Here is a 27,382-nt window from a genome sequence, read left to right as displayed (position 1 = left end):
GAAAGAGTCTGAGCCTGGGCGCATGCGCGGTTGGAACATAGCAGTGAGGGCGCATGTGCGTAGCTCGCCATTGGTCAACCTAGTGCTGTCAGTCTCGGTGGATACGGCTGTCACGATGGACGTTACCAGGGTTTCCACCCCTTATCCCCGCCCCATGCATGCTACTCTACCCCTTCGTGTCCCTGGGAGGTTTCAGCCGTTGGCTCAACTCTGTATCTCTCTGCGCGACCTACCGTGGGGCGGGTGCTGGCGTCCGTCCCTGTGCGGGGAATCATTAACCGAGGGCGGGGAGGAGGGTGGGAAGCCTCGCGCTCGTGGGCAGTTGCGGGCGCCATGCGGGTGGCGGTGTTCACTGTCGATGCCTTCACAGCGGAGCCGTTCGGCGGGAACCCGGCCGCAGTCTGCCTGCTCCACGGAGTAAGTGCTGTCGCCGGCTTCCTGCTCCCCTTAGGGCCGGGCAAGGCACCTCGACGGGCGCTGCTTCGCCGTGGGTCCGCAGCTCCCTGGGGAGGCCCCGTGCGCCGTTGCCCCTCTGTGAGATGCCAAGCATGACCTCGGGGATTTCGAATAGGGACCACAATGTCAAACCCACGCTTCCCTGCCGGGGGCTTCCAGTCTCTGCAAGACGAGAATTGTTTTTCTGTTGTGGAAAAAAAAAAGTCAAAAGCAAGAGGTGGCATTTTTTTGAGGGTGCCTTGGTTCTAATCGGGGGCACCTTGGGTCAAAATGGGTAGAGAAAAAGTAAATAAGAGCAAGAAAGCAGGAACAGTAATTTGCTAAAGCACACAGTAGTAGGATGGTCCCTGGATGCCTGCTGAAAGGAAGCTGGGGAGCCAGAGTGACCTGAGGAACAACGACTGCAAATTCCTGTGGTTTTTCCAAAACTCATTAAAGATACAGGCTTCTTTTCTCAGAAGTGAAGGGGAGGAAGAATAGGTATCTCAGGACCTTCCACATCCTGTTCTGTATGTGGCTGGTTCCCAGTTAGGCCAAGTTTATAAGCAATAAACATTTTTACCTCTTGATCGCCGTGGTGGTTTTGGTTCAGTTCCCAGTGTAGCCAGCCATACAAATCATATTCTGAACAAATCATAATATTCTGAACAGTTGTTCCTAACTGGTATTCTGTTATCAGTCTCACTAGCAGCCAGGAGTGGCAAATTCACTACCTTATTACCAGAGGGAGTCTCACTGGATTAGGAAGGAGAATATCCATAGAGGTGCTTGTGGGAGCTCTTACGTTTTTTGAAGTGTACAAGCTCTGCCATTCAAGTTTGGTTAAAGCTCAGTTTTAAGCTCCCTGAAATCCACAGACCCCCTGTTGAGTTGCCTTGGAAATTGGTGTGTTGCAGGTGGTTCCTGGGAGAGAGAGTGATCCACGTTTGGGAATTACAGAGATGATAATACTGAACTCTTTCCTGCTCCCCCCCAGAACTCCTCTAGATTTTGCAGAAATCTAGGGAATAAAGCCAAGGCTCTAGTCTCATTCAACATTTACCCATATCTAAGCATGGCGCTTGCCACACTCCTTCAGGAAAGCAGTAGTGACTACACAGTATTCACCCAAGTGTATTGGCATGAGGCTAATGCATGTCAGATGCTTATGCTGTGCTGTTGTGGACAGATCTTTTAGAGGTTTTCTAGCTAGCCACCGTGAGCTTAAACTGTCCCTTGTGAAAACTTGGGGAGGGGAAAAGGAAGAAAAATGATCTTTCAAAAAAGGTGGTTTTTATTTTAGAAAAATGTAATTCAGTACATCAGGAAATTCAGCAAATGCTTAAACCATCTGCAAAAGAAAAATGAGTTGTATATACAAAGATTTTTGGGGAGGAGAGGAAGGATTATGGGGAGTGAGATGAATGAGGATGGGGTGGAGCACAGGATTTTGAGGGGCTTGGGTCAGGTGGAAGTGAGGATCGGGGAACCAGAAGAGGGAGAAACTGGTAGGACAGTGGGTAGCAATATGAGCATGGGCAGCTGGGAGTGGGGGACATTGTTGCCAAGGATCTCAGCTCTACTTCTTCCTATCTTGTGCATGTGCTGAAATCTGGGGAGATTTTTCCACCTGGGGAAAGATCTTACTCATTCTTGTTGCCCCCATGTGAGCTAGAATGGGGAGGGGTAATAAAAATTAAATAAAAACCAGGAAACTGGTTCATTTCATAGCTCCAGCTGTGTGACTAAGGAAGTGTATGATCCTAGCTTGTAAATGCTAAAGGCATAATGAGATGGAAAGGAAGAGGTTAGTTAGAAATGGTGGGGGCAGGTGAGAGTGGAATGGTGGAGTACCAGTCTTCTCTCAGGTGCTTAAAATTATCCAGCCACTGCGTAACAAAACTATCAGGATTTTAGGACCCTGAACCATACCTGTGAATATTCTGACTAGCTTTGCTAGCAGCTAGAAATTCCTATATGTGGCCTTAATTTCCTTTCCTCTCTAACAAAGTGGGCAGAAGGAACAGGAGAACTTAAGAATTAAAGCACATCCTTTTTTTCTAGCCAGCACAGTAACTCAGCTGCAAAACAACATGACAGCTATAACTGCATAAATGATTGCTTGCTTTTACAGTGTTCCATTTTCCATTAAAACAGGAAATTTAGTGACAAACCACCTGCTCAAATAGAGTTAAAGTTGCCTGAGGGTAACCTGTGCCCTTCCAGAAAGTTGGGTTTAGCAAAAGTCAGACTTCTGAAAACTAGAAAATACAGTGTTAAGATATGCACAGGCACGGTGTTAATCTACCCTTGTAACTGGCAGTAGCTAGTGGGAGTTATCTAGGTGCAAGCACTCCAGCTTCAAGTTGTAAAAGACATATCCCTCTGTAATCACATTTTACCTTGCTGTTCTAGGTAATCCCTCCACTATATAATACAGCTCCATCTGACACTATGAATATAGCTGAGATCCCACTAGGCAACCTTAACTCTGTTAATGATTTTTTTCAGTGAATTCAAAACTCAAATAGACATTCTCCATCTCTACTGACATAGCTTCAATAGTATTGAAAGAATTCCATGTATCACCCCCCTAACTTATAAAAGAAAATTTAGACCCCTTCCTCAGTCAAGGGCTTGATTAATTTCAACTGTCCAGGCACAACAACACACTTTATGACGTAGGGCTTTCTGGGGTGCCAACCACCTCTGGAGAACTAGAAACTTCTTTTGAAAAATGGGAGCTCAGATTCTCATGTAATAATGTGACTCGAAGAGATATGGCTTTAAAACAAATACTGAAGATATGAGACTCAAGAGATAATCCTAAGAACTAGCAAACTTTTTTCCCAGTGCTGCCACCAGCCGTATATTCAAAAAACTGTTGTTGTCTTCTGCAGAAAATTGCTTGTTATAAAAAACTTGCTACATTTCAAAACTGCCACAAGATGGAAGCATTTCGACATACTGCCTATACCTTCTATAAAGTCTTGGATGACTCATTTTTGTTCATCCTATTTAGAAGGGTTAGGGTCAGAATTGGACCTGTGAAGTAAGCAGGAGATTTGGCTACTATAAAAAGTTACCATGCTGTAGTATGTAAAGATCTTTTGTATCAAACAGTAATTGTCTGATTTCTCTCATGTGGGTTTAGTGGCCACATTAGATTTAAAGTGACTCTAAATACTTAGAGATAATGGGAAAACTTTAATCGTTCAGAAGTTGTAGCTGGTTCAGTTATGTTTCAGTACCTCAAAGGGCAAGTCTTTAGTTTGGCCATGCTTTGATTAGCATAAGACTGTGGAGAGAGATGTGGGTGGAAAAAAACAGGTTTTAAGCTACCTTTTAAACTCCTATAACCTATGTATAATCTTCACTGGCCTGGGTCCCCGGTGTTAAGATCCAGCACATCTGGGAGCCTCTTATTGGCACCACATGACATTGTTTTCAGTTCTCTTCCATTCTTGGGATTTCCTCCACGGTGAAGTACCCTACACCTGAATGTGCACTATATTTGAATAGAATGGCACAGAGGACTTGGCAGAAATAGGTACTGAACTTAGCCATTACTAGAGAATCGTAAGTGGTACGGAAGAGGTGAGGGGGGTGGGCTTTGTAAGGTTACAGGGAGTTGGTGTTACTAGAAGTTAGTGTTAGAAGTGGGACTTCTAAAATACTCACCCAAACTTCACCCAACTTCACCCAAAATTTACCCAAACTTCACCCAAACTTCAGGAAGGCTTGCATTCTTCAGTAAAGCTGAGTCTCAGGTGGTAATGAGAAATTTTTGAGTGAAATCATTTTCTTTCTAATTTGTAAAATAATGAGACGGTTATTTCTAGTTGCCTACATATCATAATAATGCAAGTATTTATCTCTTTATCAAAAAAGCACGCAGCACATACAGAAAAACTCATGTTTAGAAATAGACAAATCATTTTATCTTTATCATAATGGAAAAAGATAGCTAGTTATTTTACCTGAAGTTGGAAACTGTATTTGCTGGCTTCCACTTCATTTTTTCTATTGTTTCAATTTTAGGACTTGGATGAAGACATGCACCAAAAAATTGCATCAGAAATGAACCTCTCAGAAACTGCTTTCATCAGAAAACTGCACACCAAAGATGACTTTGCCAAAAGTAAGCCACTATGTTTACCTCAGAAATCTTGCAAAAAAGCAAGATGATCTTCATCCATTCATAATTTAAAGTTTCAAAATTATGAGAATATAAGACAATAAGGTAAATTATTGGAGATGTATGGATGTCATGTATTTAAAAGAAGGTATTAGTAAGAACAAGAAGCTTCCTGTACACAGATTTTATGGAATATGAATCCACTCTGTTGATGTATTGTACTGTAAATGTTTTAAAAGGTACAAGACAATTTAGTAACTATAAACAACATAACACGGGACTTAGCACTTTATGAAGAAGAATATGTTATGTATAGGAAACACATCCATTAGGTACAGTGAAAAGAGAAGTTAATCCTTTTATGAGATATCTACATAAGTAGAGTTATCCCTGTTATACAGTTATAGGGACAGAGAAACATAAAGGTTAACAGAGTATTAAGTGTGGTCTGAAAGAAGCTGGACAACATGAGCAAAGGCCAGTTTGATTGCTCCTGTGTTCAAGGGTGCAGGACTTTGTACTGATCTTTCTGAATAAACAGGATTGCATCAAAGAAATGTCTATAATTAATTTATTACCATGTTAAAAACCGAAAGGAGCCCAAATTTTGGAAAACAGTTGTGTTTTGTGTTTCCTACAGCTACCAACTGATGACCAATAGAGATATCACATTTATTGTAAATACTTTTAGGTTTTACGTATCCTATAAAGTATGAGAAATGCTAGATTATAGTTCACTTTTTTAAAGAGATACTGGAATATGTCATCAACCAATGACTCTGATGACAATGTCAATTGCAAGATCACAATTAAATGGCTAAAGAGAACAGTGTTGGTACATTGGCAAAACCTTTTACAACAACTTGGTCATCGTGTGTAGGTACTGAGCAGTGTCACCAATAGATAACAGACCTATACTTTACGTGTATTACATCTGCTGGTGGAAGATGGCGGCTGCCCGTTAAGTACAGCAGGATATTGTAGATTTTGTAGAAGGAGCAATTGTGATCAACCACTCCATGTATCATTTGTAAACAGAATACTTAAATATTTTAGAGGTATGCGCTCTTCAAGTCTGAGTAACATTCCTGTAGGCTGTAGTGTTCTAGGACGAGTCTGTGCTCACATGTGAGGTGAAATGCTACAGTCTACTACTTTTTGCTGGCAATTGAGTAAAAATGTTGAGAAAAACTAGGCATACAGTACAGTTTTGGAGAGGATAGTGCTTCTGTTCCAGAGACGTGGTATAATTGTTTATGGGGACACTAAGAACTGTTGTATTTTTTATTAATAGGGACACCAACCACAAACAGGCATCCTGAGTTGTGACTACCCTGTTTGTCTCCAGTTGTGTCACAGCTAGACACCATCTTCTACAGCTCTTAAGCACAGAGTTCCATTTGCAAGAGCAAATTATCACCACAGCTGGATTCCAGGCTTACTCTGCTTCAAATTGCTTCCATGGGTCATTCATAAGTCTTAGCCAGTAGGGTTGATTTTTGTGTTTCATTTGTTTTTGTTAGATAATGGACCTTGATGACTTTACTGCACTAATTTTTCTTATTGACATGGTGATGTGTCTTTTCAAGACATGTCCACATGCAGTCTTTGTTCCTCCTGCAGTCTTCTAGTCACGTCTGCTTGGATCCTATTTGTTTTAAATAAATTTACATAAAAATATCATGTTAAATCCTGTAGCTCTTGAGCTTTTCAAAGGTACAGGAACTCAAAGGGCAAAGCGAGAGTGTTCTCTATGTGTATTGTCCCATTCATAAAGGAAAAGCTTGATGTGATTTTAGAGAGACAAAGACTGTTTGTACTACATAGGGCAGGGGTTTTCAACCTTTTAAAATAAGTGTACCCCTTCTGGTGGTGGCGGCTGGACAGTGGGGGTGGGGAGGGGCTTGCATGCAGTTGCTGCCGTGACCCACCACTCTGTGCTGCTGCCACTGCACCCCACTTTCCCACGGTTGGTCACATGTGCAGCTCCGCAGGCTGCTGACGGGCCTCGCATCGGCGTGGGGTGGTGGATAGCAGCAGCGGCTGCAGCGTGGGAGCTCCCTCCCTGCCCCACCCCATGTGGCCTGCAGAAGGGTGCCTGTGTGGCCTGCAGAAGGGCACCACTGCTCTTGCCTCCTTCCCACCACCGGCCCTGCTCCTGGGAGGCAGCAGCTCAGGATGTTGGGTGGTGGCGAAACGTCCCCACCCGGCTGTGTTTACCCCCTAGGACGTTTCCAAGTACCCTAGTGGTACACGTACCCCGGTTGACCTCCCCTGACATAGGGGTTAGTCTGGGATGTGAAGAGGTGCAAACCCTAATGGACATATCTGTGCTGCGAGAAAACGTGAGGGTGGTGGAGCACCTTTGGGGTGCTCACTACATGGCAGGGGCTGCAGTAGGCTGGGACAAAGCCAGCAGGGAAGGCAGCCAAGTGAAGGCCACCTGAATGTCATTGAAAGGGGGGAGGTGTGTGGTGGAGCACCTTTGGGGGGTGCTCGCCACTTGAGGGCTCACACAGGCTCTGAGGGGAGCCTGCTTTGGGGAAGTAGCAGGGGAAACCTCCCCCAGGTACCATTTTAAGGGTGAAGGTGTGTGGCAGGGCATTGTTGGTGCCTGCCACTTTAAGACCAGAGCCAAGCAGCCAGCAGGTGCTTGATTGCGGCAGCCGTTTTAGATCCCTGGCTGCCTATATAAATTTCATAGATTTCATAGACATTAGGGCTGGAAGGGACCTCGGAAGATCATTGAGTCCAGCCCCCTGCCCAAAGGGCAGGAAGTCAGCTGGGGTCATAGGATCCCAGCAAGATAAATATCCAGCTTGCTCTTGAAACAGATCAATTCCCTGCTGGTGGTGGAGACAGCGACATCACCTGGCTACAGGGCTTCATGTATTATTCTGGAGGAGAGGGAGGAGCTGTAGGGGATGGCTAGGAAGCTCCTGGTCCTGGGTATGACCTAAAACTGCACCCTGCCAGGAGCGGGTGGCCTGGCGGGGCTCTCAGTGGTGTAGGAGCCCCCAGGAAATGCCAGGCCAGTGATCATCCTGGTGAAAGGCAGGTGGGGAATCCTTAACCCTAGCACTGACCTTCAGGTGGGTTTGTGTAACACCAGAAGCAGTTGGGGCCAAGCACCCTGATGAGAGAGAGTTGGGGCCAGGCACAGCTACGGCCACCTGAGCCCACTGGGGAGGGAAGCCCCGTGGCCCCAAGTGAGGGAGGCAGAGATGAGGAGCCCCAAGTGAGGGCAGCAGAAATGAGGAGCCCTGAGTAAAGGGGAGTAGGCCAAGGTATGTTTCTAGATGCCTGAGGCTGTAATTTGGGCCAGAGGCTGAGTAAAGGAGGCTCAGTCCAAGAGAGAGGGGTGAGTCCTGACCCTGGTAAGTCCTCCACTGCTGGGAGGCTAAGTGTGGGTCAGAAGCAAGATCTGTAGTGAGCACAATGATATGCTGCTTCGGGGGGGGAGTGAGAGTCCTCGTGAGACCCTGGAACACACCAGTCATGGTGTGAGTTACCCTAGCTCCCACAACCAGGTGGGTAACCCCTAGTAGGGGCCAGAAGGTGGATCCAAGAGAGTGAAGCGGCTAGTCGCAGAGGCCTGATGTAGAATACCCTCCACTGGTCAATGCTGGGGCCAGGACCAGAAAGGTCAAAAAGGCCAGGGGTCCACCGTGAGGGATGCCCAGAGCTGAGGGCCTGGGGTTCTGATTGGCCTTGGAAGTGAGGCCAGGGCCTGTGTGGCCAAAGGTCCCCAGGGGGAACATGTCCGAGAGGGGAAATACTTTCAGGGAGCTAGACAGCCCAAATGAAGGTGGGGTACGTTGCCAGAATGGAGGGATCGTAGAGGGGTCTGAACTGGAGGATTCTGGGGCCCAGTGTAGGGCTGGTGAGATTAACATCAGTGGATGCCATCTGAGAGGCATGGGCTGCTGTGTAGGGGAAGTATGGAGCTGCAGATAGTGCCCCCTGGCACCGGGGCAAGAATGAACAGCCTCTCGCATTAATTAACATCTTAATTAATTAAGAACAAGGCGTGGTGGGTGAGTCAGGTGGGAGGTATGCCCAAAGGAAAGTGGGGAACCTAGCACTGTGGCTAGGCGGGGAGCCCAACTTTGTCACACTTAGTTTAGATGCAGTTCTATTAGTAAAATTGTACAAAGGTTACTAATTGTACATAGTACAAAGTGCTTTGGATGCATTCCTGAAGCTACAGCTTTGTCATTATTTTATACTGTAGTCATGTACTAAAAAAGTACTCCCAGTGCAGACATGGCCTGACAAACAATAGTTGTACCAAAAAACAGGATTAAGTGGGATGGCTAGAAACCTTTGTGCAATTCAGTCTGATTGTATAAGATTTGTCTGCTCAGATTCAAGCATAATTACTTAGTAAAATGTTTAGAAATTAACAGAGGAAGAGAGGCTTTTCTAATCCTTTCATAAAATTAACTTTCTCTCTCTCTCTTTTTAAAAGGTTCCTGCTTCGGATTAAGGTGGTTCACACCAACGAATGAGGTCCCTCTTTGTGGTCATGCAACCCTAGCAGCGGCTGCCGTATTATTCAATATACAAAGTATTATTTTTACATTATTCTATGTTATGATTATTTTGACATAATTTGCTAAATGTTTCTGGTTTTAAAAATATACTCACACTGCCTTTTTAATTATGCTCTGCAAGTACGGCAGTTAAACTCCAAGAACACTTTTGAAACACTTATGGTTGGCCCCTTAACTAGTTATCTTTTTCTCATGCTCTGCTGTTACAAGGTACAGTCTACCTTCAGATTCCCATGACCTCTTATCTCTGTCATTATGAAAAGAACTGAATGTGCAGCTCTCAGCTGGTGTAGGGAAGTCCAGAAGAGGTAGAGATATTGCAGAGTATATGTTCCCCTTCCATTATGGCTAGGAGGAAGCCCCTATTTGGCATATGCTTCAGCAGTTTCTTTATTGAGTTTGTAGGAGTTTTGCCTAAAAAAACAACTGGCTCAAGAATTTTCTTGGAATGTAATCCCATGTAGATAGTCTGCTAAAATAGAATAACTCTACCATGTAGGATGAAGGAGCAAACACTCTGGACAGTAGGATTAGGATTCAGATTGACCTTGATAAATTGGAAAAATGATCCAAAATTAATCAAATAAAATTCAGTAACACTAAAGGACCTGGGGGTTATTTTGAACCAGAAGTGGGCATTTAAGTGGCTGGAGGGCCACTTAAGGAGTTTTGGTGAGGTGTTCCAGGCTGGGTCAGCACCCTGCCTCCCTCCAGCCCTCAACAGCTCACCAAAACTCCCTAAATGTCTGCCCTGGGGCCTGGCCCCATGCTGACACCACCTGGTGATCCTGGGGTCTCCATAGAGACCAGCCCGGGACCCATGCAGGCAGGGTGTACTTGGCTGGGTGGTGCCACAGGCGGGCAAGGAGTGGCATCTGGGAGCAGGATGGGCAGGCAGGGCTGGGGCTGGGATTGGAATTGTAGGGGCGTGGCGGGGTAGGCTGCAGCCCAGGGCACGGTTGTGATCTGCTCCCTTCATGACCCTGCCCACAGAACTAGTACCTGTTGCAGGGACACGTAGGCAGCAGATTGTCGCTCTGCCCCAGTCCCTGACCCTGTGTTGACACTGCCCCACAATCCTGATCCCAGCCCTGGCCCTGCCTACCCATCCTGCTCCATGGAGACCCCACCTGTCTGCTTCATCCAGTGCTCCCAGCAGTAGGTACAGGGTGGATGGTCCAGGGTGCCCAGGCAGCAGGGCCAGGTCTGGTGGCAGCAGAGCCATCCCTAGGGGCGTGTGGGCCCCAGGATATATCAGCCTGTGCAGGGCCGGGGGGTGGTGAGTGGGGTGCGGATGGTGAGCGACCAGAGCACAGAGCCAGCAGCGTGCAGCAGGCACGGCAGAGCTGACAGTGCATGGCAGCCACAGCAGGGCCTGCATGGCACTATCCGTGGGGCCCAGGGCGGTTGTCCTGATTCGACCCCCCCAAGAGATGGCCCTGGGTGGCGGCAGTCAAGATTGGCAGTGGCAGCTGGAAGGAGCTGTTGCTGCAGGGGCTGCTAGGGAGCAAGTGTGGTCACCATGCTGCCTGGGCACATGTCACAGCCCAGACTGCCCCCTGCTCCTGGGCTGGGGAGGGCTGAGGGAACCACTGTGGGCTGGATAAAATCGCTTGGCAGACTGGATCTGCCCCTCAGGCAGTGTTTTGCCCACCCTGGTTATGGGCTATAATGAGCCAACAGCATGCCCTTGTTGCAAAAACTGCCAATAACATAATAGGCTATATTAATAGGAGTACCACCTGCACTGGTAAGGCCTCACCTGGAGTACTCTTTTCAGTTTTGAGCCCCACATTTAAAAAAAGGCGCAGACAAATTAGAAATAGTCCCAAAGTGATTAGAACTCTGGGAAACATGAGTTTATGAGGAAAGGTTAAAAGAACTGGGATTTAGCCTGGAGAAGAAAAGACTGATGGGGGATCTGAGAACAGTTTTCAGATATCTGGAGAGTGGTTATACACAGACTATTCTCTGTGATCACAGGGCACAGGGCAAGGAATAATTGTCTTAAATTTCAGCATGGGAAATTGAGGTTGGATATTAGAAAGAACAGACTACCTAAAGAGGTTATAGAATCTCCATCCTTGGAAATTTTTAGGAGAAGGTTGGACAGACACTTGTCCAGGTTGGTTTAGAAAGGGAGGATCCTGCCTTGAATAGATTTTTGGATGAGGTCCTGAGGTCCCTTTAGCCCTACATTTCTATGTATTTTTATGATTCTAGCTATTTAAATATGCTAAAAGGTGATACTTATATAATTATAAAGATTCTTTTCCTAGTCCTCCAACTTCTTATTTCAGTGACAACTATTGCAATGTTTTTTCTTTAGAAAACATGAATTCATCTCTCACTTTTGTAACACTGAGTGGCGAATTAAAGGCTAAACAAGAAAAAGATCATATTGTCCTGGACTTACCCCTTTATTCAGCCTACCCACAGGTCAGACCATGTTGTATATTTGTATGTTGCTTTCAAGAAATATGCCTCTGTTGCTTATGAATCTTGTTTGCTTGTTCTAGGAGTTTCAGGAAGTAGAAGAGCTAGTAAAGGTAATTTTTGGTACATTTATTTTATTGTTCAAGCTAATTTTTCAATGGCTATAAATATTTTCTCATGGTAAAATGAGTGAAAAATGACTGTGATCGTGCACAATGTCTCCATATGAAATTATTTTCTTGTGTGTGCAGATATCTAAATACAGAAATTCAGGGAATGAATGTATTTTCCAACCTAGCAGTTTCTCTGGTTGTGGCAGTTTTTCTGGTTTCACCTCCAGCCCTTCTTTATTGAATAGCAGTCTTTCAGTGCCAGCTTTTGGTCTAGTATAACCACATAGGCTGCTTACAGACATGGAAAAAAAACCTACAAATGGCACTTTACGTTCAGTTTGGTGCATCCCCGCACCTAGCACAGTACATGCCCTGAAGAGACATCATGTTAGTTTTACCTGGCTCTCCCAATGTCTGTATCCATAGCAAATGTATCTGTCATCCTGTCGAGAAGTGGGTAGCGGTGTCCCACAAGGGTTGGTGCTTGGTCCAGTACTTTTCAACATCTGTATTAAGGTTTTTGATGTGGGAGTAAAGAGCTCACTAGCCAAGTTCACAGACAACACCAAATTATGGAGAAGCGTGGTCACACTTGAAGATAGGCTACAGATACAGCCAGACCTAGACAAGCTAGCAAGTTGGGTGGATCAGAATCTAATGAAGTTTAATGTCAAGAAATTTAAAGTGCTCCACCTCGGGACGAGCAGCCCCCAACACATCTATAGGCTTGGCAGCACCAAACTGACCAGCACCACAAGTGAAAGGGACCTGGGGGTAATAAGAGATCACAGTATGAATATGAGCTGGCAATGCGATGCTGTAGCCAGTAGGGCAAATAATACTCTGGCATGCATCATTTGATGCATCTCCAGCAAAACAAAGGAGGTGATTCTTTCGCTGTACTTAGCACTGGTGAGACCACAGCTGGAGTACTGCATCCAGTTCTGGGCACCACACTTTAACAAGGACATGGACAAGCTTGAGAGAGTCCAAAGAGCCACCCATATAATTAGTCTTACAAGCCAAGCCATATGAGGAAAGGCTGAGGGATCTAGGACTCTTCAGCCTGAAGAAAAGAAGGCTGAGAGGGGACCTGCTACACTAGGGAAGTATGCCAAGGGCGTGGTGAGCAGCTGTTCACCAGGGCACCTGAAGAGAGAACTAGGAGTAATGGCCACAAACTCCTGGAAGACTGATTCAGGCTCAACGTTAGGAAAAACTTCTTCACAGTGAGGGTGTCCATCCAGACTGGAATAATCTCCCTACAGAGGTGGTGCAATCACTTACCCTGGAAATCTTCAAGAGGAGACTAGACAGTCACTGTGTTGGGGTCACCTGACCCCCAGTTATCTTTCCTGCTTGGTGCAGGGGGCTGGATCTGATGATCTTCCAAGGTCCCTTCTGGCCTTACAATCTATGAATCTAGATCAGGTGAATCAGCAAGGCTTTTTTCACTTTTACTGAATCAGCTAAAATTAGATAAAAGAGCCAAAAAGCCCCACTGAAGCACCTGATCTATACAGACACTGGGGAGCTGGTCAAACTAATGAACTTCCTTTTCTAGTAAAGCATTTTTTTCATGTCTGTCAGAAGCCATAATAAGGACCAGTCTAGTGTACTTTCTCTCACCCCATTCCCAGAGCTACGTTTCATGCTGGTACATAAGAGTTGGCATGCAGAATCCCTAGCTGTAATTCAGCCATCAGTCTGGATGCAGAGGCCCTCCATGTATCCATTTTGCCTGTATTGCCCTTGTATTCATGTACCCTGCAATTGTATGAAAGGCCTTGTCTGAGCTCTCTGACAGTAGTTGAATTTGCCTTTAAAAAATGACAGGGGAAAAAATCACATACTCTAGTGACCTTTAACTGTTCTGTTTGGTTTATCTAACATTCTTTTACCAGACAGCAGTAGGTGATATGGTTGTTCAAGACCTTTGCTATTCTCCTGACACAAAAAAACTCCTAGTCCGTCTCAGCGATACTTATGAAAGGTAAATGATGCTATCTGACACAAGTGTTCTTGTATAAATGTATGAATTGTTTATTCAGCAGTACTCATGTACAGGTCCTTTTTATATGTTTGTCTTGGAAACATGGGGATATTAAAAAATCCTTTGTCTCCATATTCTGTATGTATATGTCTCTGGGCTGTTATAATTTTGAATCTGTCAAGCTAAGCAGGATCAAGCATTCTCTGCACTTGAGTTGAATACCTCCCCAAAAGACAAACTGAATGATAGGAAGAAGTTTTAGTGATGAAACAGATGATTTTCTGGATCCAGTTTGAAGAGTCTTTGTTTCTGGAGGTATTGGTTTTTTAAATAAGGTATAAAACCAAAGCCTTTAAATATCTCACAGTGTATGTTACCATTCTGCCTGGGTGTACATTCTACCAATACAGAATATGTTGGGGGATTTGTGGCTATCTATGCTTATGCATTCGTAAATAATAACTTCATGGAACAAAGTTCATCAGGAAAAATTCCAAAGTGCTTTTCCATCTCAGAGGTTATTATTTTACTGTTAGTATCAATTTGGCACTTTTCAGCACTTACATTAATACTGATTATTTAAATATACTATGTTTATTTGATTAAAGGTCTGTCTTGGAGAAATTGAAAGTGAATGCCCAAGATCTTGTGCCAGCTGAGAAGACAGGAAAGGTGAAAGGGTTAATACTGACGCTTAAGGGAAGTTTGAGTGAAAAACATAAAAATTACGACTTTTATTCCCGATACTTTGCACCATGGAATGGAGTTCTGGAAGATCCTGTTACAGGTGTGTTCATATGTGTACATGGGATTGATTTGTGGCACAGTTCAGGTGAAGAGCTCTCATTATAAAATTGCACTGCATAACTATATTTGCATCATTGAAATTTTTCATGTTCTTTTGGAGTTACCCTTGTAAGACTGCAGGAATTAGCTCAGTAAGCTGGAAACTTTTGCAGTCGATATCTGACCCATTAAAAAATGTCCAGGTTTCTGCTGTCATCAGGCCAGATATTTCTGCTTGTTTTTCAGATCCTGTAAGTACAGAATTCCCATTAAGAGGAGGAAGGGCAGAGGCTATTAAACTAATATATTCACATGCATTTCTCCTGAAGTATTCATTACTTTATTAATGGTACAGGTGCCTTATGATTTTTTTGTGACAACTTAATTTTTTACCAGTATGAAGGTCTTTTATTGTTGATACTCTCACCTACATACATATTGTAAATGCTACTAAGAAAACAAGTGTATAGAGGTTGGGGTGATGAGAATTTAAATGGCTCCTTTGATCGTTCTCACTGGGTATGATGGTGAGTCACTGCGAAGAGCAGTGAGCTCAGTCTCCCTCTGCAGCTTCTCTTGGAGCGCTCTAGTCTCAGACTCGTATGGCAGCTACCTCAGAACATCTTGACTCAGCGCTGCTCCTGATTCAGTTGGCAGATTCAGTGTATTGGCAGAACTGTTTTACACTAATTTGCTTCCAGTGTTTTACTGGGATTGCTTGAGATCACTCCTTATGGGTCACAAGAAATGGATAATATGGACAGTCACTCTAAAAAGAAAGAACGGGTATAAAAATTGTTGTTTATGATGTGTTGTCCGCTGGTATTCCATGACATGTTCTCCTTGTCTTCTAGTATAGCATGCAATATAAACCTTGTCCTGTTCCCACAAAGGAACTGAAAGGTAGTTACAGCCACTGCATTTTTTGTCCTTGATTACAGGATACTAAAGGGTATACAAGGAACAGGGTTCCAAAGTTCTTGTTCTTTTTTTATTTCATGTTTATTATAACTTGAGATATTTGTATTGTCCATTTCATTTCAATTTTTTAAAATCTTGCTGAGCTCTTGCTACAGTAAAGTTTTCTAGCTAGCACTGTATCTGCTCAGGAAATAAATTTGCTTGAGATTGCCAATTAAGTGCCTCCTTGCCAGCCCTGAAAAGACAGAAGTCTTGTTGAGGGGCAGGTGACCTCACTGTAAAGATATTTTCTTTTCCTTCATGGTTTTACATCTAGAAAAAGAGAGCTGAAAAATTTTAATTATGAGCATTGTCCTTTTCAATGAAAGACATCTCAGTGTCGGATTAATTATTTTAGCTGTGTAAATGTCTTATATTGTGCTCAACCCTGTAATGATTTCATAACTGCACTACATGTCCTTACGACCACGTGGCTTGATTATTATGATTACTTTACATGAGGAACAAAGCACAAGACTAAGCAGCATGCTTACCTGTGAAATGGAGCAGTCATGATGACAATGTTTCAAACAGTCTTGGTTTTTTAGTATTAGCTGCCTTTTAAGGTGATCCTATTAATTTTTTAGGTCCTCGGTGAGAGTTCTGAAAACTTATTGTGTCACATCCTGGTGTGGTATCTTTTCAGTGACACTACTTACTTTTAAGTCAGAGGTTGGCAACCCCTGGCACACGTGCCAAGCATGGCACGCAAGGCCATTTTGCTCAGCACACCACCGCCAGCCTGGGCTCTAAGCAGCTGTTGCCAGCCACAGAGCCCAAGCTGTTCCCAGCAGGCGGCTGGGAGACTGCAAGCCCTGCTGCAAGCAGACCAGGTTCCTTGGGCCGGCTGCAGCCGGGAGGCTTCAAACAGCTGCTCTGAGCTCTACATGTCGGCACTCCTGCACCTTCCAAGGTAGACATTGTGGGGTTTTTTTGGCACTCCAGCCAAAAAATGTTGCCTACCCCTTTAAGTGGTTCCTCCAGTCATGTACAAAACTATCAGGCAATTGAGTTTTTGTCATAACAGCCATGGGGTATAGAATTTTTTCTTTCTGGATGCTAATTTCAATCCACCTACTTCTACTTCTAAATTGCATCTAAAAACCTTGTTTTCAAGATTCTTTTTTTATAATTGTGTATGTCTTCTATAGCAACATCATTCCATTTGTTTAGATTGCTAATATTGTGATCTTTTGTTATTTTATTATAGTGTATTATATTTGTTGGCCAGCACTGATGTGCATAGGTCAAAGGATATAAATTCGTTATTTGTGGCTAATCATGAAGTCTTTATTTAGACAAAGCTCCCATTGAAGTCTGAGGAAAGACCTAATTAAGACATTAAACATTAAGAATTTCCCTTGTTGATGGTAGACTTAACCTTACTAATTGAAGTGTTATTCTAACTATTCCTCGAGCTCTTAAATATTTATATTCCAAATGCAACTTATGTAGTGTGGAAGAAATCAAACTTTGCATTGTGGTTGAATCAGAACTGACAGAGCCAGCTTTTCTTTATTTAAGGCTATACTGTGATCACAGGGAGAATTCCATACAGCAAGGGGAATCACCCACTTGTCTGCTTCAAAGGATTTCTCAGACTCTTTAAGGTTACAAGCATATTTATACTTAAAACAGAGAAAGAGATAAAAAATACACCTTGGAGAAACAAAACAATAGTAAATTACACAGAAATTTAGGAAGTTTACTTCATAGATTTCATAGACATTAGGGCTGGAAGGGACCTCGGGAGATCATCGAGTCCAACCCCCTGCCCAAAGGGCAGGAAGTCAGCTGGGGTCATAGGATCCCAGCAAGATAAGCATCCAATTTACTCTTGAAGGTGTTCAATGTAGGTGCTTGAATCACCTCCGCTGGTAGACTGTTCCAGACCTTGGGGGCTCGGACAGTAAAGAAATTCTTCCTTATGTCCAGCCTGAAACGGTCTTGCAGGAGTTTGTGACCGTTCGACCTCGTCATCCCTCGGGGTGCTCTGGTGAACTTAAACAAACTATCTATGCACAGGGCAAGATATCAAGATAACCTAAGGATAACCCAAGGTGTGCAGGATTCCTTATCTCAGAATATTTAACTGAATTAAGCAGTATCAGCACTTCTGGTCTTTGTCTGTTTTTCTAGTCAAGTAAGCTAATTACTTCTACAGTAGTAATTGATTTGTTTAATAATTGTGTACATTGTAATTTGTGATAGCTATTATTATATTATAAGAGTTACCTTTAATGCAGTGTTATCTGATATCTTTTCATTTCTTTTAAGGATCTGCCCATACTGTTTTAGGCAGCTACTGGTCACAGCACCTTGGTAAAACTGAAATGCTTGGTAAGACCTGTTTTTTTTTTAAAAAAATATCCTTTTAATTAAAAATAAATTGTATAGGCAAAGTATAAGCTGCCACAGTAAAAGTGCCCAATTTTACTTCCTTTACTCACTCCAGACAAAAAGATCTAGCCATGTCATTAGTAGTAACATATTACAACCTGACTAGGATTTACCAGTTCAGGCAATCACCCAATCTTTGTTTCCTATGCAGAAGAGACAAGAATCAGGTTATTTCTACCACAACATCTTCCTAGATGGACTAGATTATATATTTGGGAATTATATAAATTAGCACATGTTCTTCTTCCTTAAGGAATTAGATTTCTCTTGATCAGAAGTAAAGTAGCATCTAAAGGCTTTAATAGACATATGGTCCTAGGTGAGCTATGTAGAGCAAATACATGGAGTTCCAGTCATACATTACCAAACAGTGCTTTTTGGACTTAGCATCTAGAGCAGATATGCTCATTTTTGTATAATAATTCTCCAGTCTTGGTATCATTAGGACTATGCCTTCTTTCCTGGATAGGAGTACAGGCAGTCCTCCAACTTACAACACAATTGGTTCCTGAAAACTGTGTCTTAAGTCGAAACATTGTAACTCAGAACCAATTTTCTCATAAGAAACAATGTTAGGAATTGGGGATTGGTTCCTGATACCCTATTTTCACTAAAAATACCCCAGAATTTTGTAATCGATCAATTATAGATGAGTAATATAGCTTCGTTAATGTATTTATATTGTAAATAGCAATCACTGATTTGGAAGGACTTCATAGTTTCTAGGGTCGGAAGGGACCTGAGCAGATCATCTAGTCCGACCCCCTGCCATGGGAGGAAAGAATACTGGGGTCAAATGACCCCAGCAAGATGTTCATCTAACCTCCTCTTAAACACAAGAAATAATGGCCACAAGCTAGAAGAGAGCAGATTTAGACTGGATATTAGGAGGAACTTCTTCACAGTTCGAGTGGCCAAGGTCTGGAACGGGCTCCCAAGGGAGGTGGTGCTCTCCCCTACCCTGGGGGTATTCAAGAGAAGGTTGGATGTGTATCTAGCTGGGGTAATGTAGGCCCAGCACTCTTTCCTGCTTATGCAGGGGGTCGGACTCGATGATCTATTGAGGTCCCTTCCGACCCTAGCATCTATGAATCTATGAATCTATGAAACCCCCAGGGTAGGGGCCAGCACCGCTTCTCTTGGAAGCTGGTTCCAGACCCTAGCCGCTCTGACTGTGAAGTAGCGTCTCCTGATATCTAACCTAAACCTACCCTCTGCCAGCTTGTGACCATTATTCCTGGTCACTCCTGGCGGTGCTCGGGGAAACAGTGACTTCCTCAATGCCTGCTGATCCCCCCTGACTAGTTTATAACAGGCCACAAGATCCCCCCTCAGCCTTCTCTTTTGGAGGCTGAACAGGTTCAGGTCCCGCGGCCTGTCCTCATAGGGCCTGCCCTGCTGTCCCCTGATCATATGAGTGGCCCTCCTCTGGACCCTCTCCATGCTGTCGACATCCCTCTTGAAGTGTGGCGCCCAGAACTGGATACAGTGCTCCAGCTGTGGCCTGACCAGTGCCGCATAGAGGGGGAGGATCACCTCTTTGGACCTGCTCGAGATGCATCTGTGGATGCATACCAAGGTGCGGTTGGCCTTCCTTACTGCCTCTCCACACTGCCGGCCCATGTTCATCTTGGAGTCAATGATGACCCCCAGATCCCTTTCCGCCTCCGTGCTGATAAGAGGGGAGTTCCCCAACCTGTAGGTATGGTGCCGGTTGTTCCTCCCGAGGTGCATCACCTTGCACTTGTCTGTGTTGAAACCCATCCTATTCTCGTCCGCCCACCCTTGTAACCTGTCTAGGTCTGATTTTAGCCTGTTGCATCCTTCCAATGTACCCACGTCCCCCCACATCTTAGTGTCATCAGCAAATTTGAACAGGGTGCTTTTTACCCCTCATCCAAATCGCTGATGAAGATGTTGAACAGTGCGGGCCTGAGGACCGAGCCCCGTGGAACCCCACTGCCCACGTCCTTCCAGGCTGAGAAGGACCCATCCACTACCACCCTCTGGGTAGGGCCCTCCAGGCAGTTGGCGACCCATTTGACTGTGTGGGTGTCTACACCACAGCCCCCCAGTTTCTTAATGAGACCAGGATGAGAGACAGTGTCAAAAGCCTTCCGGAAGTCCAGGAAGATTATATCCACTGCTACCCCTGCGTCTAATGATCTGGTGATCTGATCGTAAAAGGCCACCAGGTTGGTCTGACAGGACCTGCCACTGATGAACCCATGTTAGTTGCCCCTAAGCATGCAGTCTCCTGCTGGCCCCTCCTGGATGTGTGCCAGCATAATTTTCTCGAACAGCTTGCCTAGGATCGAGGTGAGACTAACCGGCCTATAGTTTCCCGGGTCCTCCTTCCTGCCTTTTTTGAAGATGGGGACCACGTTGGCCCTCTTCCAGTCCTCCGGTACCTCACCAGAGCACCACGAGTGCTCATAAAGTTGTGCCAGGGGACTTGCAATGACCTCTGCCAGTTCCTTTAGAACTCTAGGGTGGAGATCATCCGGGCCGGCTGACTTGAATACGTCCAACCCCTTCAGAAGCTCCCTAACTAAATCCTCGCTAACCCGTGGCCCAGGTGTGCCTCCCCCGGGGCCCGAGGGGGGCCCAGCAGGGAGGTGGCTGTTCTGGTCCCTACTTAGGAAGATGGAGGCAAAGAAATCGTTAAACATGTTAGCTTTGCCGTCTGGTGTGACGACCAAGTTACCCATGTCGTCCTGCAAGGGCCCCACATTACCCGGGACCTTCTTTTTACCCCCTATGTATTTAAAAAAAGACTCCTTATTGTCCTTAATCTGGGAAGCTAGTCCCAGTTCCATCTCTGCCTTGGCCTTCCTAACTGCCCCCTACATCCCCGAGCAACTACAGAATAGCCCTCCCTGGTGATGACCCCTTCTTTCCACTGGCTATAAGCCTCCTTTTTAGCAAGGAGACATTCCCAGATTCTTTTGGTGAGCTACAGAGGCTTGTGTGCTCTCCTGCTCCCTTTGATCCTCGTTGGGATTACCTTCCTTTGGGCTTGGAGGATTGTCTCCTTAAGGAGCGACCACTCTCCTTGGACATCTGGCTCCCCTCCCCTCTGGGACCTCAGCGCTTCTCCAGCTATCCTCCTTAGCTCGTTGAAGTCTGCCCTCCTAAAGTCTAGGGCCGCTGCCTTGCTGCAGGCCTTTGCCACCTTGCGCTGGATGGTGAATTCCAGCAGGCGATGATCGCTGTCGCCCAGGTGGTCGAGCACTCGCAGCCCCCTCACCAGGTCATCACCTGTGACCAGCACTTCTTTGAGGTGACTTTGTTGCACTTTGTGAAAAGCTCTTGTTGGAGTTTTTGAAGGGTTCTTGGCTGGAGTCTTCTTAGGAGTCTTGGCTGCAGGTTTTTCGGGAGTCTTGTCTGCTTTCTTAAAGAAAGTGTCCAAGGAAGTTTGGACAGATATTCTCCAGGGAGATAAGTGACGCAGTGAACTTGTTCACTGGCATGGTATCGCATTGGATCAGCGTTGTAAAGTCAAAACTGACATCATAAAGTTGAAACAGGGTGTCAATTTATAAACGTTGTAAGTGCAAAACGTAACTTGAAACGTTGTAAGTTGAGGACTATCTGTACTGTTAATTTATCCTATGAATGGGAATAAGCAAAGGATACTTACAAAAAGGAGTAGGGTGTGTCCTGACGAGTGCACACATGCAGTTTGTGGCACCTCAAACCCCATATGGCACATGTGCACTCATTTGCTGCACTGCTTATTTGCACTGCTGCATTTTTTTTGACACTGGGAAATCCTGGTATTAAAAAACAAAAAAATGCTGCTAAAAAAAAGCTGTATGGCGCACGTGGCAGCAGTGTGCACTGCCCATGGGTGGCTGGTGCCTCCTGAGTCGGGGGGGCACTTGCCCTCCCAGCAGCCAGTCAGCAACTGGGGGGGGCGGGTCCCTCCATGGTTGATTGCGCTGACTTGGAAGTGCCAACGGCGTGCCCAGAAGTGCCAGTGGTGCCTCTCCTGGTGCCCCCACTCCCCAGCCGGCACACTCAGGGAGAGCACCAGTGCTTCTGCTTGCCCTCCCCCCACCCCTGCCTAAGCAGGGAGTGCTGGCTGTCAGGGGGTACACCAGCGCTTTCAGGGGGTGCATATGTACCCCCGTGTACCCCGTATGTGTCACCGCTGGCACTGCCAGAAACTGCTGCCCTGGGAGTCCCCCAGGACCCTAGGTAAAGCTGCTGGGGCCGGCACAGGTGCTGGCCTCAGCCTCCCTTACCTCACCTGGGTCAATTTGCTGCACACCAGATTGTGTGTGCAGGGGAGCGACCTGGGACAAATAGCAGCAGTACAAATGCACCCATAGAGTATACTTAACTGTAATGGGAGTTCTTGAGATGGACTGTCAAGTCACACTTCCTATCTACCTTCCCCTCTCCTTTGGAGTCCAAATTAGTTTTAAGGGCTTGGAGATGCATAGGAAATACTGAGAAAGGTATTATGCTACATCTCATTTTATAGTCTTGTCCACAGAATATTTCAAAATGTTGAGAGGAAGGTTAGCAGAGACACAGGAGGGCTTTAGTGGGCACTGCTACTTTGAATTGTAACACTTGTACTGCACTGGTTGATGAGCCCAGGAGTATGAATATATGGAACCTGAGTCAAAGAACTCTGGTTACAGGTGAGTCACCTCCAGTTTTTCTTGGTAGGAAACTTTAGGCTAGTTCACAGGTGCTCAGCCCTCTAGCCTGTGGAGCCATGGCATCCAGCCCACTGGGCTCCCAACCGGTCCAGAAATTTGGTGCCAGTGGAGTAGTGGCAGCTGGGGAAGTGTAGGGTCCAATCTGGGAACATCTGGCCTGGCCAAGGTTGTGTGGAGTCTGATTTGGGTATATGCAGCCAGGCCAAGGTAGTGAGGTGCCTGATCTAGGTACACATGGCTGGGCTGAGGTAGTATGTGGCCTGATCGAGGTGTGTGGGGCCCAACTTTGTACATTGACTCTGGCCTGTGTATTGGCTTTATACCACTCATCCAGTCCAGGGGGCCAAAAGGGTGAACATGACTGAATAAGGTAATTTTTTTGTTTGTTCAGTTCGTTATGGTTTTAGTACATTCTGTATGAATCCATATTGATTATTGAAGTAAATCATTGGTTTAAGAAACTGGTTGTAGTATATACTTTTTCATGTGAATGGTAATCACCTAACCAGTTAAAATTTAGTTCCAGCTGGCAGCTTTGACAGGTCTTCAGTGGGTGGATCTACATGAAATGTTTACTGTGCAGTAACTTGTTACTACTGCGCAGTAGCATTGCCGAGCATGAACTGGGATGCGACACTACTGTGCAGTACTAATGAGCTACTGCACATTAAGCATCACTAGGCAACTCTGCTGGGACATTACTGCACAGTAATGCTGGTATTTGCGCAGTCATTTAGTACTTAGTTATGCAAGTACTAAATGACTGGAGAGTAACAGCTGTGCAGTGGGTGGCTTGTGTAGACAAGCCTATTGTCATGTAAGTGCCACATTGCTGCATTTAAAGATGCAAAGGCTTTGTCTAGACAAGTGGGGAAAGAAAACCTTTCATTTCTTTTACAGATGCATCTCTCTCCCTCCTTGCCTTCTTATGTTTTTGATTCCATTTGGTTGAACACACTTGTTTCATATAATAAGCATTTTTGTTTCCAATCTCAAATAGAGGGGTTTATACAAAAGTACCATAGGCCTGGACATTATTAAAAATTGTGAAGGAAAGCTCCTAACCCCTCCCCTCTTTAAGATTAGAGTGAGGTTTGGGAAGTTTTGGTGTGGGCATTGCCTCTGTCACCTTTTGGGAAGTTGAGATATTTTTTTCTAAAACTCCCAGACCCAGATCCACACTAGAGGTATTAATGCTGTTCCTAGATGTGTTACTTTAAGTTGTGACCTAGTTAAACCACATTCCAGGTATCTTGGCTTCCTACATTGTCCAGGACAAGAGATTTGATAATCTTAGTTTTGATAGTTAAATTACAAAACCCATTATTCATTATTTGTGTTAACAATTAGCATTCTTGTTAGTTTCAGTAGAAAAGCAAGGGCTAACCTGGGTATAGGTCTGGACCTATTTTTCCCCCATAAAGGTGATCCATCCAGAGTGGCAGTGATGCATAGTGGTTAAGCTGTGTTTGCAGTGTTGCTGCCTGCGTTGTACCTATTCTGTAGATAAAGAGGCCTTAAGTTTCCAGAACTTTTTTATGAATAACAAATTTATTTTAAAATAATAGATAACCAAAATATTGACAAAAATCCATACTCTTTTGTTTCTTTTTTAGCTTGTCAGTGTTCTCAACGTGGAGGAGAAATGAAGATATCACTACAGAGTGATGGAAGGGTTGACATCGCTGGTCAAGTAGTTATTGTCTTAACAGGCAATTTGACATTCTGAAGGGAATCAGCACTAACAGCTCCATCTGTCTGAGCTTCAAATTTTTCTAATGATATCTGGTTATATCTTGGTCTTAAAGTGCAAATCATCATCGCTGTCTTGTGAAACCCTTAATCCTTAATTGTTTCCTCCCCACTTCAGAGATTACTTGAAATGTCTTTCAGGTCTTCAGGGTGTTCAGTGGATTTCTCTTGATCCTCCTGTATCCTTCTAAACTAAATGATTCTTTTTTGTTTCTTTTAAATCCCAGATTTTTTCTTGCCTTGTGTCTTTCTGCAGGTATAGAGTCTTTTCTCACACTGTCCAGTAACAGTCTTCTTGTATTCCAACTCCTGTGATCTCCTTTTTATGTTCAGACCCATCTTAAAAGCTATTTCTGGTCTCTTTCACTCGCTCATAAAATAATTAAATCCTTTCTTCATATTCAGTCTCCCTTCCTGAAGTCTGACTATTGTTCCTCTTTTTTCCTTTTCCTTGCATCCTGTCTTCAATAATTTACTTGATTTAAAATGTGAAAACTAATTATATGTGAAATCCTCTTTCTTTCTTCTCTTTTTAATTATGCTTTTCAAGAATTAATTATATTGAAGAAGCTCGTAACATTAAATCTTGATTTGAAATTTTTGGCTGAAGAACACAGATGGCTACACTAAGCTACTTTTATTAAATGCTTCAAAATCTGAAGCTTTCCTCCTGGTTCAAAAGTCCTTTCTGCAATGTCCTCTCTATGCAACATTATCTCTAATCTTATGTCAGCTATTTTCTTGAGTCTTTACTTTGCTGCTGTTCTCTCAATTCATCATTTAGGAATAGAAGACTATTTCAGTTGTCATGGCCAGTTTATCTACCACTCTTTCTTACTCTTTCCAAGTCACTATTTTCTAAATTTTGCTTTAAGTCTTTCATTTTTTTCTTTTATTTTGTAATCATCTCTGAGAGTGTACAGCATTTTTAATTCAAAGGTATTGTCATCCTGCATGATCAGTTGGCAGTAATTTACATGGCTTATATATATTGCGGAGATTGGCTGGCTGTACTTAAGGTGAACTCCAGCACTGTCATTACTTTGTGATTTTCATCTTGATAATCTCCAGAGCACCTGGAGATGAGTAAAGATGTACAAATCTCAGATTTCATTTTAAAAAGTAAGTTTCTCACCCTCATAGTTGCATATAGAATATTGATAATATGACTTGAATATCTTAAAGGTTCACAGCCAGAAGGTAAACAAAAGTAACCTCCAATTAAAAATAAAAATAAAAAATCTCACATGTGCTTTGGGCCTGGCTTATGAATTTTGAATATTTCAGGTTTTAGTACTGAAACTCAAACATGAGGGAGGGCACTGGAGTCAGCCTAGGAGGAGCATGTCTTGCAGCAAATTGAAAATAACCTGCCCACTTTTGGAGATGCACTGCTCACTCAAGACCCCTGGTAGACCAGCAAATGTAGGCATCTTGCTTTGCTACATTCCCCATTGCAGGCAGGTTACTCATGGAGTGAGAGTGACCCACAATCTAATCTGAGAAATGTTTTTAGAAAAACTCCTTTAGAATGTTGATGCATAAAAAAGCAATTATTGTTCACCTGTCCAGATTTAACAAATAGACAGTACAGCTTTCTCCCCCAAGGGGACTAATAATCAACAAAGCCCAATAACTTTTAAATGTGCCTGCTATCTAAATCTTCCTGACCAAACCAATATACTTGCTGCTTAATGCAATTTTTTTGTAGTTTATTTTTTCTTAGTCTCCATTTCTGTTCAGTATAGAAAAATCACCAGAGCTCAGGTGGGAGACTCTGCAGTAATGTGTTTGTAATCAACAGATTAGTTAATCAGCTATGATTTATTAATGATGAATTAATTATACCTGATTGTGCAGATCTGCTGGCTAAATGGAGCTTTAAAGGGGTTATTTTATTAATCATCACTGTGCTAATTGCAGACACTTACAGGAGGTTCACTAATTAAACATGCAACCATATGCAAAACAAGCTAGGCTGCTGAGTGCGGCAAGAATAAGAACACTCATTTTCTGACTAACAAACTTTATTTTCCATGAAATATTATGTAGTTGACCTGGTGATGCTAATTACTCACCAAGAATTATTTTAATATGTTACATATTTTCAGTCAGCAAAAAAAGGAAATTGATCTTTAAACCAAATTCCATAGGCATTCTGTCTCAGCCAAATTTTATTTAGCTTTCCTGGTGCAAAAGCTGTAAGCTATGTGAACAATCCAAAAATAAATTGTTTACAGTTTGTGTGAGATTTTTCACATTTCCATGGGAAAGAAGTTTTATTATTAACTATGCAAATGGAAGCTAATTTTTAGAAACAGTTGTCATAACCTGCAGCAAGGTACTGAATATTTATATGTAGTAGAGTGACTGCAACACATTGTAAAACTAAGGCATTAATAAATTTTAAATATAAAGTATAAATGAGTGTTTAAAACAGAAAACAAATGATGTAAAACTTGGTTAAAAAGGGAAATACTGGAAAAATGTGTATCAGAAGGTTTCTAGAACAGAGGTTGGCAGCCTATGGTTTGTGGACTGGATCTGGCCTGTGGAGTCATTTGATCTGGCCTTCAGATGTGGAGCTTTGGCACTGTCATTTTTCCCTGCAACCATGGGAAGACTGTGGGTGATCTCACTGTGCTGCCATGGGGAAAAGTGATGCTAGTCCTAGCACCTACCTTCACCCTCCTGCATCTGATCCAAACTGGGTCAGTCTGACATGCAGCCTTAAAGGTTGCTGCTGTTCTAGAACATTAGAAAGGAAACGGGAAATATGTAGCAGTAGATCATATGGAGCACATTATAACTGCATCTTCCTCTCAACATGAATAAATTCCACTTCAATCAGTTTGATTAAAATTAAATGGTTGACTTTAACTATTTGATCTTCAGGATGTACATTTCATCTTGCAGAGTATATTGTGCCCGTAAAGTATTAATAATAATATCTGAATGCTACAGTGTTTTGGTGTAGATGATTTCCTTACTATTAATTTCCCCTAAACTCTTGTTTTATTCAGATGGTTGTCTTCCTTACTAAGTAAATGGCAACTGACTTCAAAAGCAATGGCATTACCCAGTATAACCTGCAAAACGACCAACATTAATCAAAATAAAAGTGGTGTTTGTATTAA

General features: G+C 43.8%; 1 protein-coding gene across 2 annotated transcripts; it reads left to right on the top strand.

Annotated features, from left to right (window-relative positions):
- The first annotated feature begins 124 nt into the window (after window positions 1–124).
- On the top strand, window positions 125–27,382 carry PBLD (phenazine biosynthesis like protein domain containing). 2 transcript variants are annotated; one of them, XM_090057012.1, is made up of 10 exons: window positions 125–261; window positions 371–417; window positions 4,477–4,576; window positions 9,045–9,143; window positions 11,459–11,568; window positions 11,649–11,678; window positions 13,583–13,671; window positions 14,280–14,458; window positions 17,695–17,757; window positions 24,110–27,382. In XM_090057012.1, the coding sequence occupies exons 1-10, from the start codon at window positions 159–161 to the stop codon at window positions 24,220–24,222; spliced, it is 933 nt and encodes a 310-aa protein (XP_089913138.1). In that variant the 5' UTR covers window positions 125–158; the 3' UTR covers window positions 24,223–27,382. The 2 variants fall into 2 exon arrangements, with proteins under 2 accessions (XP_089913138.1, XP_089913139.1); XM_090057013.1 differs by having other exon boundaries at window positions 125–417.

This window comes from Crocodylus siamensis, chromosome 7 (assembly GCF_052110815.1).
Source record: "Crocodylus siamensis isolate JL-2025a chromosome 7, ASM5211081v1, whole genome shotgun sequence".
In the NCBI taxonomy this organism is placed as follows: domain Eukaryota; kingdom Metazoa; phylum Chordata; order Crocodylia; family Crocodylidae; genus Crocodylus; species Crocodylus siamensis.
Note: the sequence above shows the minus strand (reverse complement) of the source record. Positions and strands in the feature narration are given on the sequence as shown.

Coding starts and splice junctions, on each gene's coding strand:
- PBLD (XM_090057012.1), top strand. CDS start 159: ATGCTACTCTACCCCTTCGTGTCCCTGGGAGGTTTCAGCCGTTGGCTC. Junction 4,577..9,044: donor CAAAGATGACTTTGCCAAAA/GTAAGCCACTAT, acceptor TCTTTTTAAAAG/GTTCCTGCTTCGGATTAAGG. Junction 9,144..11,458: donor CGTATTATTCAATATACAAA/GTATTATTTTTA, acceptor TTTTTTCTTTAG/AAAACATGAATTCATCTCTC.